This window comes from Limulus polyphemus, unplaced genomic scaffold (assembly GCF_000517525.1).
Source record: "Limulus polyphemus unplaced genomic scaffold, Limulus_polyphemus-2.1.2 Scaffold646, whole genome shotgun sequence".
Classification (NCBI taxonomy): Eukaryota; Metazoa; Arthropoda; class Merostomata; order Xiphosura; family Limulidae; genus Limulus; species Limulus polyphemus.
The window spans coordinates 368249-385204 of NW_013666256.1; the positions used below are offsets into that span (position 1 = coordinate 368249).

General features: G+C 30.7%; 1 protein-coding gene across 1 annotated transcript in view; it reads left to right on the forward strand.

Annotated features, from left to right (window-relative positions):
- The window catches only part of LOC111085831, a 78596-nt gene that overhangs the window by 17289 nt on the left and 44351 nt on the right, over positions 1 to 16956 (forward strand). The window contains exons 4-10 of the mRNA XM_022386201.1: positions 2991 to 3093; positions 4869 to 5128; positions 6399 to 6773; positions 7057 to 7295; positions 8913 to 8977; positions 11304 to 11374; positions 14276 to 14332. Of these exons, the coding sequence (XP_022241909.1) occupies positions 2991 to 3093; positions 4869 to 5128; positions 6399 to 6773; positions 7057 to 7295; positions 8913 to 8977; positions 11304 to 11374; positions 14276 to 14332 (1170 nt within the window). The remainder of the gene's footprint in view (positions 1 to 2990; positions 3094 to 4868; positions 5129 to 6398; positions 6774 to 7056; positions 7296 to 8912; positions 8978 to 11303; positions 11375 to 14275; positions 14333 to 16956) is intronic.

Consider the following 16956-nt stretch of genomic DNA (forward strand, 5'->3'; position numbering starts at 1 on the left):
TATTTAGTTTTCATTACAAGTGTGTTAAAAGTTAATTATTTTAAAAAAGATAGTTATGACAAGTTTTGTTATGTAACTCTGTACAAGTCGTACAGTGTATATGCAGTTTAATTGCTGTACTAGGTTCTTGTAATCTTGTTGACGTCATCTTACTTGAAGCTTCTAAGTTTTTCTTATTATGTGTAATGTTGTTACTAGAAGGCTAGATTTTTTTGTCGCATGTTATAAATACATGCAGATACACAAAGAAGTTAAGTAAGTTAGGCTACATGATTGTGAGTTTAGCCATAAAGAATCTATAGTGGCAATTTCTAAAGTGAAACTTAAAAAAGAAAGTGAAGTTAGACTATGTGATTGTGAGTTTAGCCATAAAGAATCTATAGTGGCAATTTCTAAAGTGAAAGTATCACAGCTTGTATTGTAATAACAGAGATAGAGGAGAATAATTTGTCTTGTCAAAGGGTGTTTTAAAATAATTGAACCCACTTTTGTAGACTTTGATGAAAAGGACACAATTATTTAAAGCTCTGGATACAATTGTGGTAACCAAAAGTTATAGTGGTGATGTTTAAAGTGTAATAATTGCAGATTGTATTGTAATAACAGAGTAGAGAATAATAATTTGTCTTGTTAATTGAGTTCTAAATTAACTGAACTAGTCTGAACTTTTGACATAAAAGAGAATTACATAAAGCTCTGGATACAACTGTGGTAACCAGTGGGGTAATGTAAGCGAATTTATCACTGATTTTATTGTGATAACAGAGTAGAGAAGTATAATGTGTCTTGTCAGTTGGGTTCTAAGGTAACTGAACCAGCCTATGTGGACTTTTGATAAAAAAAAGAGAATTATTTAAAGCTCTGGATACAAATGTGTTGATTATCTATGTAATGTATACTTGTATATACATTTGACTTGTTGTGATTATATTATTTTAAAACAAGTGAATTGTGTGGTGTCTGTTTATTGTTGAACTTTATCACCAACAAGTCACAGTCACCTATTGTAAAGAATCCAGCCCATACAAAACCTGACAGTTGTGAACCTTGCTTTTTTAGCTGTCAGGTGGTATTGTAAGGTACAGTGTATACACTATATTGTATAATTACCATTTGATCATTTAAGTTAAGATAGTTTCATAATCACAAGATCAATGGGATCAAAAGGGTTTTGAAACCCTCACTTTCTGAGTTATTGAGCATAGTTTCACAACAAGTTTGCACAACTAAAGATGATAAGTAGGAGTCTGAAAAACAGTTGAAAGGGCTTTGTGACCCTTGATTTCCAAGTTACTATTTGATTATTTTTAGGTGAAGTATTGAGAAATTTCACAAGAATTACTCATCTGATCTAGCAGAGCAGTGAAAGCTCAAGGAAGAATATGGCATTATTTTTGCTAGATCTTTATTGCAGGTACACATCTATAATGCATATAACTTCTCTACATACAGCGAAAAAGTTATGTTTTGCATGAGTGTATATTTTTATATGCTATAGTAACTGTACAGATAAATAACCCTTACATATGAGAAATTTTAGCTGAAAAGATTTAGTTCGGCCAAGCTCAGTCTGTGATTCTTTATCTCATTATGCTTCAGAATAAAAATGCTTGAGTTTCATGGGTCACAGGTGACATCAATAAACAATGGCAACTAGCCAGTAGCTAAGATAACCCAAGACAGTTATGAAGTAGTTTGCACATAAATCAGTGGCAGGTTGTTGAAAGAAAAACTGCTATGTTGATCATATTTCAAGTTCCTTTGGTGTTCTTGAAGTAGGCAATACCTGTCTGGAGAGAACATTGCTTAATATGATCTTATGTAAGAATATCAACACCAGTATCCTTCACTGGTTGTTCAGGTTAGATCTGGAGATTTTGGCCACGCTTATGTAGTAATGAGAATTAGCGTGATATATTCTTTCATTATTAATTCTGCTCATTTTGATAGTGCAGTGATGAATCAAATATATATATAGATGCCATAAATATTATGCACTGAATTAAACTTTAGTGACATGTCAGTATATACAAGTCTTATAAAGTGTGATCAAACATCTATATTGTTACTTGAAATATAAAAGAATATTGTTCAGGTGTTAATCTTCTATATTACAACTGAATGAACTTTATAGAAAAACGAGCAAAAAAGTCTCTAAGATTATAAGTGGCTATAGTATGTTAGCATAAACCAACCCCCTTAAATCTTCCTCAGTGAAAATTAAAGAAAAATAATCATCAGATATTAGACTTCCTATATCATCCCTCAAGGGTCCTAATATTTTACATATTCCTAATTGTATGTAAAGAAATTCCTACTATTATGTTTACATTTTCAGCAAATCCTTTATCATACCCTTTTCAGTTTTCTAATTTCCTTTTTAACCAACTCTCTTCACATTCTATAATTCTCTAAATCTCCTTTCAAAGCAGTCAATTTAAACTTCTTAAATGTACAATTCTTTTCATTAATTTTTATCCTTTGTGAGTCAACCTGGTTTTTTACTTGCAGTCATCCTTTTGTGTTGTAATGTAACAAGGCTGTTAGAATGTACAGCATATTTGCAATGAAATTCAGTAAATGGTTATTAGACTTAATAAATGTTGCACGTATTTAAAAGTGTTTTGTTATAAGATAAATAGCCTGTTAATATGTACTATAAATGTTTAATAAGGGTAGTGTTAGAATGTACTATGCTGTTGGTATGTGTATATTTATTAGTGTGTTATAATAGAGTGGCAAATACTGTTTGTCTGTGCTACGTATATAACAGTTTTTGTTCAATTACATATATATATATTTAACATTCTTTGTATTGTGAGATGACTGGATTGTTGGCCTATGCTTTATCATATTTTACAATGTTGGCCTGTATTATATATTTATAATTGTGTTCTTATTATGTAATAATTGATGTATTTTGCCTTACCAAGAAGTGAAATTGTATATGGAGTTTCTAAGTTGATTTATAAAGAGATTTATTTTTTTAGTGTTAAACAGGAAAAATATCTTCAAAGAACTGTTTCTTATCCCAGAAAGAGACACGTGTGTGGTGAAGGTAAAGCTAATACTTTGTCACTAGATAAAAACAAGGTAATTTCACTGTTGAAATTCCTAAACAAGTACTTTGGAAATTACTGAAAATGTAAAGTGCCTAAGATAGTAAACAAGTATGAAATACCAACTTCCATAAATGTCAAGTCATACCAATTGCTTCTTGACTTCCTTATTTTTGTTATAAATCATATTGGGATTCAAACCCATAAATATTTAAAGAATATTTTAAATCTCAGTAACTGTTGTGTACCGTAAATGCCATTTTGAAATTGTAGGTCTTTGAATACTATATAATAAATAAGACAGAATAAAAAAACATAAAGTTTGTTAGTCACATAGTCATTTTAAGAATGTATAATATTATGATTTTTATGAAAAGTTATATGAGTTTATATGTTTGTTGTTTTAAAATTTTCTCAAGACTGAAAAACAATTGCAGCTTGGAATGAGATGATTACAATATTCTCTTTTTTTGTTTTTTTATGAATATGAACTTTATAAAGATAAGTCTATAAAGATAAGACACATTTCATAGCTAACTGAAATAAATAGATTTAGCAAAATCAAGCTTGACCAACAAAGAGGCAGACAAAAGTTGGTACATTCCTTTGTGAGCCAATCAAAATTTAGATCATTCATGAAATGAATTCGTGGCATATTCATAGAATAATTATTGGTAAAAATCAATTAGATTAACAACTATAGAAAAGCTAATGCATTTTGGTAATACTACATTCCAACAATGGCTTTTATGTCATGTCGCTTAGCAACAAAAGTATAACCTAATATTGTTGTTAGTCTATGTACTTAAAGTATAAAATGAAATGTATAGACAACAAAACTGGGAAAATATTTGTTGATTTTTTAATTTAAAGTCTCCATTGATTAAAGAGGTTTGCTTTTTGTTAAAAACAGTGATGATATAACAGAAAATAGCTTAATTCAGAAACAATTTAAGTTTAAAATTGAATCAATATTTTTACTTTCATAGTAAAAAAATTGTATGCAATTGGCTGTAGGCTAGGTGATCCCACACTATGTGTTTACTTTGGGCTTATTATTCCAACACTCACTACACTTATAAGGTTTCATAGTATCCCTCTCATGGTCCCCTTGCACCCTTGTCATTAAAATTGTAATGGATAGACAGTAATCAAGCTATTATATTTGGATAAATGCATTTTAGCTTTTATGACTCCTTCTATTTTGAGAAATTAAGTGTGATGTGACACACACTGGCTTTTATATAGGTTAGATGTTATACACCTATGAAAATAATATAATAAAAACTGGATACTAATAAAAAATTTACTTAATACTCATGTTATTAACACTTGTTTACCAAGAAATATTAAAACTGCCTTCTAAAAAAACCTGTTAGGTTCTGGTTTATTGATATGTGAATTTAAATATTAGTTGTAGAATTTGAATTCTTAATCAACAATTACAGCTTATCCTCTTCTCATAAACTATGAGCTTGTAGTTTGAATTAATTTGATTTTTATCTTAATGTGTTGTCTAGTTATTAATATGTTAATAAAATAATGTTATATTGTCTGCTAATGCAAAACTTCTTACAACATATATTGCAGCCATAAACATCATTAACAGTGAAGGTATTCAACTGATGAAACAATTTACTTTAATCATTATAAGTAAGATAGTTTGAACAGTATGTTTAAATAGCTATGCTCGTTACTTGATATATTTTTAGTTCTGACCTGTGTATGTAGCTTGCTTTGATCATAAGTTATTATTGAGAAAGTATATTATTAGAAGTTGGCTAAAGATGATTTTTTACCCCTTACTAGATTCCTCGTACTAGTACGAAGTTGGATTCCTTTGTTACTGTCTATCCTACAGTAGAGCACAGTTACCATATCTCCAGTCATGTTACAGAAACCAACAAAGAAGCATGTGAAAGTAAGAAAAATCATACTTCTAGAAGGTCACGTACTAGCAGGAAAGAGAATGTAACTCCTGAGAAAATGACTTTGAGTGAGAAAAAAGAAAGCATTTTTGAACAACAAAACTCCTTGGCAGACTATGATTATGATTTTGTTTGTAACAGGTAATGATTTATTTTCTTTTTACTTGAAATAATCAAATCTCTGTGACTAATTGAGATGGATTCTAGAAAATTTCAAAAGTCAAAATAATATTAAGCACTAGCTAAGGTATTAAAGACTATATACCTTAGTGTATATTGTGATATACAGATTACATTTGCTTAGCATGGATATAATATACTGGTTAGGTAAGAAACAGTGATTTGTTGAAGTGTATGTGATGGATAAATATTTTGCTTCTTTGATCTATACATACAGCTTAACAACAAAAAATATGGAAGAGTTATCTAGTTGTTGAACAGTATAATTCAACTTAAGAGATCAAATAAAAGGTGCTGCTTAAGAAATCAGAATAAAGTATAACACTTAAGTCATTAGAGTAAATGATACTGCTGATGTGAAGAGGATAAAGGTTACTTCTTCATTAACCAGAAGTAAGAAATGTAAATTTTTTCATGTAATACTGCTTAAGCAGTGTGAATAAAAGACCACAGAAATGATAAAAATAAATGAATAGCTGTTTCGTGTAAACTATATGCCGTTACTGTAATGGTCAGATAAAGGATATGGGATTTGTTTGTGTCACTGGAGTATATAATACTGTAAATGATCAGAATAAAATATACAGAAACTTTTTCTTGTTGTGACAACCTCATTTAATATTATTTAGACCATAATGAGGGTAAAATCTATGTATATGTCTCTACCACCCAACAGATACCTAACGTTTATTACCTTGTGGAAATGTTAATATATTTGAATATGTTTTTCTTAACATTAAAAGCAAACTAAAAAGTAACAATAATGTACATAAACTTCCAATAAGTTGCAGATATTATACTTGTAATGAAAGTATTTTCTCAAATTATATTTGCAAAATGTCCTTAGGAATGAACTAAAGGCAGTGAACAGATTATAAAATTATGCAAAGGATATGAACAAGGCTTGAAAACACCATCATCAAATTTTGTTTTTGTATGAACCTATATGGAATTTTGATTCAAATGTATCATAAATCGTCAGTCTGCTGTTCATTAACTTGAGTGTCGACACTCAGAACTGACACTCTAGCATTACTACTATAAACTTCAGTTTATCAGATTATAGTCAGTAATATCCCATTCTTGAGGTTTAAAGGCATCATTCTCATATAAGCATAGCATTTGGAATTCAGTCAGTTGTTAGGCATATAATATATGCTACTTTGATTTTCTTTTAAAATATATTTTACCACACTTTGAATTTTGTAATTGGTATTGTTATTTATATTAGATTATGGAAACAGGAACCTTTGCCATCTCTTGTAACACCTGTTCTATGTGCAAAATCACAAAAGTCTGCTGGATCCTGCCCAGTAGGTGTAACAACTGTTGAGGCAACTCCCTGCAGCTCTCTTAGTAATTCCAGGAAACGTGGACGGGGAGGAAAAAGAAATAGCTATATTGGATCTCGTCGAAAAACTTTATCATCAGTTCGCAGAAACATTTTGGATAGCTTTGTCTCAGATGACAGTGATGAAAAAAATTATGTTATGGCATCAAAACTTGGTAAGAGCTCTCGTAGAAAGAAGTCTTTAAAGAAATCACAACCTCATGAAAAAGGGAAAAACCAGAAATCTGAAAAATCCATAGGAAAGTCAAGTTCAAAGTAAGGCAGTTTTTGATCTTAAACATATTAATCTGTGTTTTCATAAGAATGTGTGTGAAAACCTAAAATATTTGTCAATGTTTCTGGCATGACCTAAAGTTATGCAGCATAAATTGATTTTGATATTCTGAAAATATGTATTTGCATACATTTAAAAAGAAATAGCTGTATTTCTTCATTTTTATACCCAAGAAATGCACGTATTCAATCAAATTTAATATTCCACCAAATTTATAATTTTGATATTGAAATATTTCATTAAATTTGTTTTCTTTTGTGTCAGAAAAAGTATTAAAACCAACATTGGTTCAAAGAATGAACCAATAACACCAGTTCGAGGAGTTTCTTTTCGTAGTCCTGGTAATGGTTCTTCTGTCTACCATTATCATCCTATTACTCCTCCAAGGTTTAACCAAGACAGCAGTCTTGCTAAAGTGAGGTACAACAAGTTCCCAGTAAGAAGATGTTTAAACAGCAGTCTAGAGGATTGTTCTTCTAAATCTCAAAGAAATATTGTTATTGGTAAGTTTACTTAGAGAAGTCTGAAGACATTATTGGTAGCTTCAAATTAAAGAATTTTCCATTATTATTGAAAAATTTAAACTTATGAAAACTAAACTCATTATTGAGTTAGGGTGTGAGAAATTGAAAATCATTATTGATAAGTTGTGATAGCAGTAAAAACAACAACATATATTTCACTTCCAGAACCAGCAAAGAATATATCTTTATTTAGTTGTATTCATTTGAATTTTTCTAATGCTCTGAATGTAAATAAAGATATTCATGTAAACTATATGTATAAAAGACACAAACTTGTGCTAATCTTCTAGTTTTGGCAAAGGTTACATACTGTAGCAATTGTTCAGTAATGATCAAGCTAGCTACACCTTAGTTCTGTGTTTATCATGCCCTCCTGGAGTGAAGTTGTACTCATTTCATTTTAAGAGGTGGTACACAGACTTGTACAAACTGTAAGTTGGGGGTGCATTTCCATATGTAATAGGACTAAAAGTTGATGTAATTAATATACAATTGTGACAGATTGCTTTAGAAATTTGTCTGACTCAACAGTACATGCAGTGTACCATGATCCTTGATCCTGTCTTTCTCTTGTATAAATGTGCTTCTGACCTATTGCAGTCATAATACTAACACTGAAGATGGCCAGTTCAGTAAAGACCCAAGTATTAGTTTATTTGTGAATAGAGGATCTGTTTATTTGTGTTTTTCTTTGATGTTCATGTTTGTTTTATACTCTGCTTAACATTTCCAGAGTCTACAGTATATTGCAGATATTTGATACCTTGTATCAGTGTACTTGAACTCCTCAAGGTTTAAATTGGAGTGAACTCAACTTATTATTGATAGGTTCAAACTGGGGAGTTTTGCAACTCATTGCTGGTACATGTGACTTTAAGAAAAACTTATTTTGGTAGATTTAAATTGGGAGAGAGACAACTGGCCAGTGATAGGTTTAAACTTGGGAAAAATCAGCTCATTACTGATAGGTGTAGCTTTACTAAAACCAGAGCCCATGCAACCTTGTGTACAGCATATGCATATGTATGGGGCAACAGGTTTTTGGGAGGTGTAATTTCTGTAATGGCAAAAGGGCAGGAATGGAGGGTGGAGGCAGCACAGGGTAACAAAATACATCATTCTGACCCTGATTAAAACCCATTATTTATAGTTGTGACTTTGATAAAACTCATTACTGGTAGATGTAGCTTTGATAAATCTCATTATTAGTAAGAGTAACTTTGATAAAACTTGTTATTGATACATGTAACTTTGATAAAATTCATTATTGGTATGAGTCGTTCATTTAATTGAGCTTTCTAAAATTCCTGAAAAGAAAAGAATAGTGAGACTTTTGATCCCAAGAAACATTATCTGAAACTTATGATGAAATAAAGGCATCTATAGTAAAGGTATTGTACTTCTAATCTTATAGTTTAATTGCTATAAGTTTGAATTTAGTGGAGATTTTAAAATAAAAGAATGTGTACCCTAACATTATGTTGATTTGTATGTTATAATTATATTAATTGCATATACTTTAATATTTGATTATTTATAGATGAAATAGTTGTTAAAATGTTATGAACATGTTTTTTTAAAAATGTTAATTATTAGCACCTGAAAAGGATGACAAAAAAAATGTTTTTTCCTCTGTATCAGTTGGACCAATGGAAAAACAGGTTAGTTTGTATTTGATCTGCTATTAACATCATTTTTTTTCTAACAAAATTATACTTTCAGTGTCAGCTAGTTTAATTAAACATAAATGTAAAATTTAAGGACAACAAGGGGCCTGTTGGTCCATCTAGACTGTCTCATCGAGTAAATAAAACTAAATTAAAATATGAAGAAAAAAATATCAAAACCAGCCATTATCATTTATATATTTATCAAGCCTTTCATTAAACTCCTTTAAATTTACTGCATTTACCACATCTGAAGGTAACCTATTCTTAAGGCCAACCACTACGTTAGAAAAATAACCTTTCTTATTTGAAGATGACTCCTGCCCTGTCAAAATTTATATCTACGTCCCCTAGTCCTATATTTTTCATCATTAAATACAAAAATTATGATGCATCAACAATATTAATTTCCTTTAACAGTCTTAAAGATCTCAATCAGATTTCCTCTAACTTTCTTTTTTTGAAAAGAAAATAATTTCAGAAATCCTAACCTGTCCTTCTATGATGACCTTTCCAAACCAGATATTATCCTAGTAGTCCTCCTCTGAACCTTTTATAACAATTCAGTCTCCTTTCTCAGATAAGTAGCTCAGACTTAACACAAATACTCCTTATGAGGTTTAATCAGTAACTTGTGCAATAGAATTTAGACTTATTTTCAATATTTTTGTAAATACAACCTAAAATCCTGTTTGCCCTAATATTAGAAACAAGTACTTGTGTGGATGGCTTAAGTCAGCTGGAATGCTAATATCTTTTCTAGATATTGTTCGTAGATGTAACATTAATAAAACACATTATTAGTAGGTGTAACTTTAATAAAACTCATTACTGATAGTTGTAGCATTAGTAAAACTTATTGGTAAATGGAAGCTGTAACTTTGATAAAACTTACCTGACCACTATTATTATAACCAATATACATTACCTTGCAGTTACTGTTATAATTAAAAGCCATTTGCTATTTGCCCAACTCACCTTGTAATCTAGATGAGACAGTGGGAAGTCTGTAGACTTGGAACACTAAAATCCAGGGTTCAATGTGGCTTTGCTATAAGACAAACAAACCATAAAATCTAAATCCTTTTGTAAAGCAGCAGCATCCTCTTCACAGCTAGCAACACTCAAGACCTTAATATCATCAGCAAATTTATGTAATTTATTGACAATTCCTTCATCTATGTCATTGATGTAAATCAAAAAGAGCAAAGGTCCTAAGACTGAGCCCTGAGGTACCCTTCTTGTAGCATTAATCCAGTTTGACTGAACTTCATTTATAACAATACTCTGCTTCCTTCTGTCCAGCCTCTTTTCTATCTAATGAGCCAACTTATTCCTCATACCTGTTGAGACACTTTTTTTTTAACAAGCCTTTTATGCGTCACTTTGTCATATTATATTTTGAAAATCCAGATACACCAAATACACTCGCTTACCCTCTACGTAAATGGTAGCTTCTTCAAATAATATCAAAAGAATAGTAAGGTAAAATATTTTCCTTAGTGAAATCTTGTTTGACTGTCCAGCAAAATTTTAAACTTTATTAAATGGCTTTGCAAAGCATCTTTTATCAGACTTTTAAAAACTTTTCCCACCACTAATATAAGACTGACTGATAGACCTGTTATTGCATGAACAATTGTTATCAACTTCCTTGAAAAAAAGAGGAGTAACATTACTGATTAGCAAATGTACAATCTCTTGGCACCTGCCCATTATTCAAGGACTTGCAAAAACTATTATCAAGTGGCTCACATATTGAATCCTTAACTTCCTTCAAAACCCTTGGGGAGTATTATCTGGTCTATGAGCCTTATTGTTCTCTAAACTACCTAGTGTTTTCTTAACAACTCTGAATTAAGCTCTCATCACTACCTAATCATGCTGGGTAAGGGTAGTTTTCAAACCTATTGGGTGTGGTAGACATTTATTTTTCTCTCTGTCCAGAATTGTACTCTGACTCCCCATTATCCATTATGACCATGGTAGGCACATAACCTACTATTAACAGTTGATAAAGTAATGTTGAAATGTGTCACTAGTGTAAATGAATATAGAAGTGTTTGTATATTATTTTAAAAAATCTTTAGAAAATATTGTTTATAATACACAGTTGTTCAATGACGTTATGGCTGTTTCCAGTTAAACTACTACTAAAAAGTACAACTTTGGTTACAACATTCATGTTTTCATTCCTTTTAGTCATGCTTGTTAATATGTCATTTATTAATTTATGATTATTGTACAGCTGAATAATAATATGTGATGGGAGATAATTTCTTTGAACATTTACTGATAGTAGCAATATTATACTTTTCAGGTATCAAAAGTTTTATCACCTTGGCTATGTAGGAAACATATAGAAGATTTGAGCAATAAAGAGAAGCTAAGGTAAGAGGAGAGAAGTATAGGTTTATATGAAAAGTGGTACCTCATCTCAGAAGGTGCAACAAACCTGACAGTAAACAGAGCTAGTAGTCTGAAAATAATTCAGCAAAATGTTGATGAAGCCAGTTGCACCTTCCAAGTTGAAAACCTCTACCTTGTTATAATTTAAGTTAAAATTTTGTTGAGCTTTAATTTGTTCTTTTGTAGAATGATACTTTTCTTCTTTCTAATTTTTTTATGCTCAGCCTTTTTGCTTTAGCTATTATGAAAGCCATTCAAGATGTTATAAGCAAGAACATCACCAAATGCAAGAACAATTTGGGAATGGTTGTTTACGTCTAGTGAACTGTAAGTGAAGAAATTAAGTATACTGTTGTAATTCTTCACTGTCTCTTCTCTCTCTTACACACACACATATATATATATATATATATATATAAATATATATATAGTGCTAGAAAAAACAATAAGTGAATAAGTAGAATAATACCACCTAAGTTTGTTTTGAAGTTAAGCACAAAGCTACAGAATGGGCTTCTGTGCTCTGACCACAATGGGTATCGAAACCCGGTTTCTAGCGTTGTAAGTCCGCAGACATTCTACTGTGCCACTGGGGGGCATCACCTAAGTAAAAAGCTTTTATTGGGCATTGTTTGGAAATAATACTTTTTTTCACACCTTGGAGACATTTGTGTACAGAAGCATATTAGCAAATACAATAATAAATGGGCCAACATTCTCAGTACACTTAGAAATACTCGAGAGTTTAATTTCATTTGCAAGTTTTACTCATATATTAAGTATTTCTTAATCGCTATTAATGTGAATAAGATAGAGCAAAAGCTCTCTCTGAGGTATTACACTATATATATATATATAGTAACAGTGGTTAGTTTGAATGGACTTCATTTATAACAATCACTTGTTTTCTGTCATCCAACTATCCTACAAGTCAATTAGCTAGTCTTTGTTTTTGTTAGACTGGTATATTAATTACTTTGTTATTTTGTAGTTCTGATATATGTATATATATATATATATATATAGCTTACTTTGTTTAAAAGTTATATATATGTTGATAAACAAGTGTAATAAAGGCTTTTGTAACTACACAGTAGAATAGTTCTAATGTAGCCGAGAGATGGATATAATGAGTAACAAAGAAAACGATTGCAATTTAACACAGTAGGAAATGTACACTATTTCAAGAAGGATTTAACGTGTGCTTTTAGCAAGGACTATTGACTACATAGTAAAATTAGTTCTAATGTCTCGTTAGCAAAGACTTTATTGACTACATTATAGAACTAGTTCTAATGTATCATTAGTAGTTATCTCAGTACTCCAGACACATGCCGGGTTGGCTGCCACAGGTGATAGGGGGGGAAGTAAAGATGATGATATAGTTCCACAAAGTAGCATCAAAGGGGTGACAAAGATGATTATGTCATAGTTCCACAAAGTGGCATCAGAGGGGTAACAAAGATGATTATGTCATAGTTCCTCAAAGTAGCATCAGAAGGGTGACAAAGATGATTATGTCATAGTTCATCAAAGTGGTACCAGAGGGCACAGTTAGCTGTATTAGGGAAGGGGTTATGAGACTGCTGACAAGCTTAAATAGTTCTAATGTGCTTTAATTGCCGAAAACTTTGAGGTCAGATAGGTGAAGTAGTTGTAATGCACTCACAGATAGCAAGTGAATCTTTTGTTTGGGTAGGCTATTCTGTCATATGTGGAGGGTTGCACAATTGGAAAGAATCAGTTTCTGCCTGTAACTGAATAAACTCTCCTCAATGATTCACATACATCATCTTTCGACATATTTGTCTTTCTCTCTCCATATATATGGTATGATATTTTTGAGTTGGTGAGAATAATACCCAGTGAAGGACGAGCCTTTTCAAACCTCTTATATGCTCTGCCCCAGAATGTGCTTTCATTAGTCAAAACATTGTGGTCAGATAACTGAAGTAGCTGTAATGTGCTGTCATCAGCTAAAACTCAGTGGTTATATATTAGAAGCAGCTATAATATGGTATTGTTAGTTAAAACTTAGTGATCATATAGCTGAAGTAGCTGTAATGTGCTGTCATCGACTAAAACTATGTGGTCAGATAGTGGAAGTAGTTGGAATTAGTTATAGCTTTGTGGTCATATAATGCAAGTAGTTGTAATGTACTTCTTCTAGTGGTGGTTTCTAAATAATATATATATATATTGTGCTTGAGTTGTACTGTACTTGCTACACTGAACCTATATTTATGCATGTATTTGAAGAATACTTAGGATTGATGCTACAGATTTTTATGTGTAAGTTATTTAGCAGATGAGTTCATTGGTGAGAAGGTGACACAAAGACAAGGTTATCAATCAAATCACCACATGTTGCTAAATTAAGACCAAATTTGGAAAATTCTGTCATCTGTGTAGTTGAAATATTGTTAACATATTTTCATTAGAAAGGACTTTATACACCATATAGTTGAAACAGTTTTAATATGCTTTCACAATCAAAGATATTGTTACTAGATAATTGAAACAGCTTTGTCATACTCTGTCATTAGCAAAGACTTTCTAAACAGTTCTGCATGCTGTTAGTAGCACAAGCTTTGTAACTAGTTCATTGAACAGGTTGTGAAATGTTCTTAATAACAATTAATTTGTAAATGCATAGTTTAGACAGTTCTAACATGCTGTGTTAAACAAAAACTTTACATCCAGACTGTTCAAACAGTTGTGATGTCACTTGCAAACAGTTTGTGACCAGATTTAACCATATTTAATGTTGCTGTTAACAAATATTTTATGGAGATAAATGTTTTAACTGCACATCATTACTGTGTAAATCTTTTTGATTGGAGAAATTCAGATTTTTAGTGATTTTTTACTTTGTTTTAATAGAGATACAACAGAAGTGACCAAATCTGTGAACTATAATGATACGTTAGAGTTTGAAGGGTAGGTAAATAATATTTAATTTGATAATTATTCATATACACTGTGGTATAATGAAGTAAAATGTTTGTTATTCTCTGGTGTCTTTAATGTTATTTGATACAGAGAAGAGTGATCAGTATCATAAAAAATAGTGCAGCAGTGATTTTTTGAATACTATAATACAAATGTATATGTATATGAAAAAATTATTAAATTTGATTATTAATAGATTTTTTTAGTTACAGTTTATGTCATTTGTTGCATTCACTACCTAAGCAATATTATTTAGAACTGTGGAATTTTGTGTTTGACTTACCATACAGCATGATAAAATTCTAGTTTTTCTTTGATGTATTACCTAAAAACTATATTTAGGCCTATGTTATTATGTGACTTAGTGTTTTGCTCACTGTATTGACATTGCTACTTTAAATATGGCATAATTTCCTTTTGTGTACAGCTTATGATTTAAGAACATTAATTAAATCAATGACATAATTTCATTTTTATTTGGCTCGTAACCTAAACACTACTACTTAAATTTATAATATAATGTAATTTTGTGTTTGACACAATATATAAGCATTGTTACTTGAATTTATGACATATAATTTTTATTGTTTGTTTTCTTTAATGCAGAGTTATCTGTGCTCTATTTGCCATGAGAACTGAACTAAGAATTCTAGCATTATAAAACTAAGCTCCTAACGTCACTTTTGTGTTACTGGGTGACATAATTTTTATTATTACTTACATCTTTGACATAATAATTTGACACATTACATAAGCAAAAGTTTGAAAAAAAAAAGAGTTAAAAATATGTTACACAATGCTTTGAAAAGTTCACTTGTCATCTTCAAGTAAAAAACAAACAAACATCTTTTTACATAGAAATAGGTCCTAGGAAAAAGTCATTATGTGAATCAATAGGGTTTGATTCCATACTACAAATAGGAGAACCATTTATAATGGGCATATAAAGATGCAGGGTCCTGGGTGTTTATTAATTACAGGTTTATTATTATCTAAATGGATGTTTAGATTTTTTCTCACTTCTTTTATATAAAAATCTTGGCAATCTTTCCATTAAATTTTGTTGTTTAAAAATGTATTTCATCTTATACCAGGAGAGAAGTTAAATTCCACATTAATGTCAGTAATATCATTAGAGTTTGCTTAAATTGTTTCAAATTATTTTAATGCTATGAGGTAGCCCTTGAATTACAGAAAGGAATGAAACAATAGAAGGTCAAGAAGGAATATATGTTTTTAATTCAGAAGAATTTTTCAAAAAACGCATTAAAATACTTTCTACAATGGATTTTAGAGAGTGATTAACTTGAATTAAAGATTTCTTAATGTAACAAAGTTCCTTATCTAAAAAAGGAGTAGATCTACAAATATATTTAGTATTATAAACCAAATTCCAATAGAAAAATAATATTTTAGATAACTACAAACAATATTTGTAATTATAAGTAAAAAGAACTCTTGTAATTAAGTATAATAAATATCAAATTCACCTTCATACCATTTTAAAAATGGTTCAGATCAGATATAGTTTGTAATCAAATCCTACAGCTTCATCTTTTCAGGATCTGTTTAAAATGTTTATTCGTTTTGTTTGATTTGAAAAACTATTTTTCTCTCTCTCTCAAGAAGAAGAAGTTATTCTCATTAAGTCTGATAATGATAAATATAAATTATCATATAGCATTGAGTGACACAGTTTTAGAACTTTTTCACATTTTTAGCTATTTTTAAACTGAAGTATAAATACTAAACTACATCATGAGTATTTTAGTCAAATTTTGTTTTATTTTTGGTTCACTGCATAAACGTTATTAATTCTATGATAAATCATTTTCTACTCATGAATAATGGAATAAGCATTGCTACTTAAACTTGTGGCATATTATTTTGCATTCAACTCAGTACATAAATCTGTATTATAATGTTTTTCCATTGATTCCTTATGTAAACATTGTTGCTGAAATAACAGGTAATTTTGTTATGTGTTTAACTTGTATAGGCACTGATACTGTTACATATTTGTGTGTTTGATAATTTCTGGTATAAATTCTTTCCGAGGAACTTCAGCAGTACAAGTCCCTTCTTGATTAACCCAGTTTATTCTTTCTCGATACAAACTTTTAGTATGCAGTAATTCCACAGTCAGTACATTTCTCATCACTTTAAACTTAACAACTTTTATAATACACGCTATAAAACACAGTGATTCACAATCTCGATAACTTCGCTCTCGACAAGTACAAAACATACACTTTATTATTTCCTGTTGGCTTTCTCTGCCAGGCTTATGTACTAAAAAAAGAGGGCATCTCGAACAAACTCGGTCTTCCCCGATAATTCGAGAAACTTCATGCACGCTACTAGTGCCACCTGACTTCCACTGTTGTAACAATATTGTTGCGTCAGCGAGGTCACGTGACTAATGTCACGCCACCTGCTTTCTAGAACTATCCCGTTCTTTCGGGAGTGCTTTAGCATTTACTAGATTGGGGGGTGGTCTGATATATATAAGATGGTCATGGCGTGACGTGACAATGTGTGTGTAGACAGTGAGTAATTGATCTGCAGTCAGAGAGTATTATTGAAGTTGAGCACGTTCATTGTTATAGCGT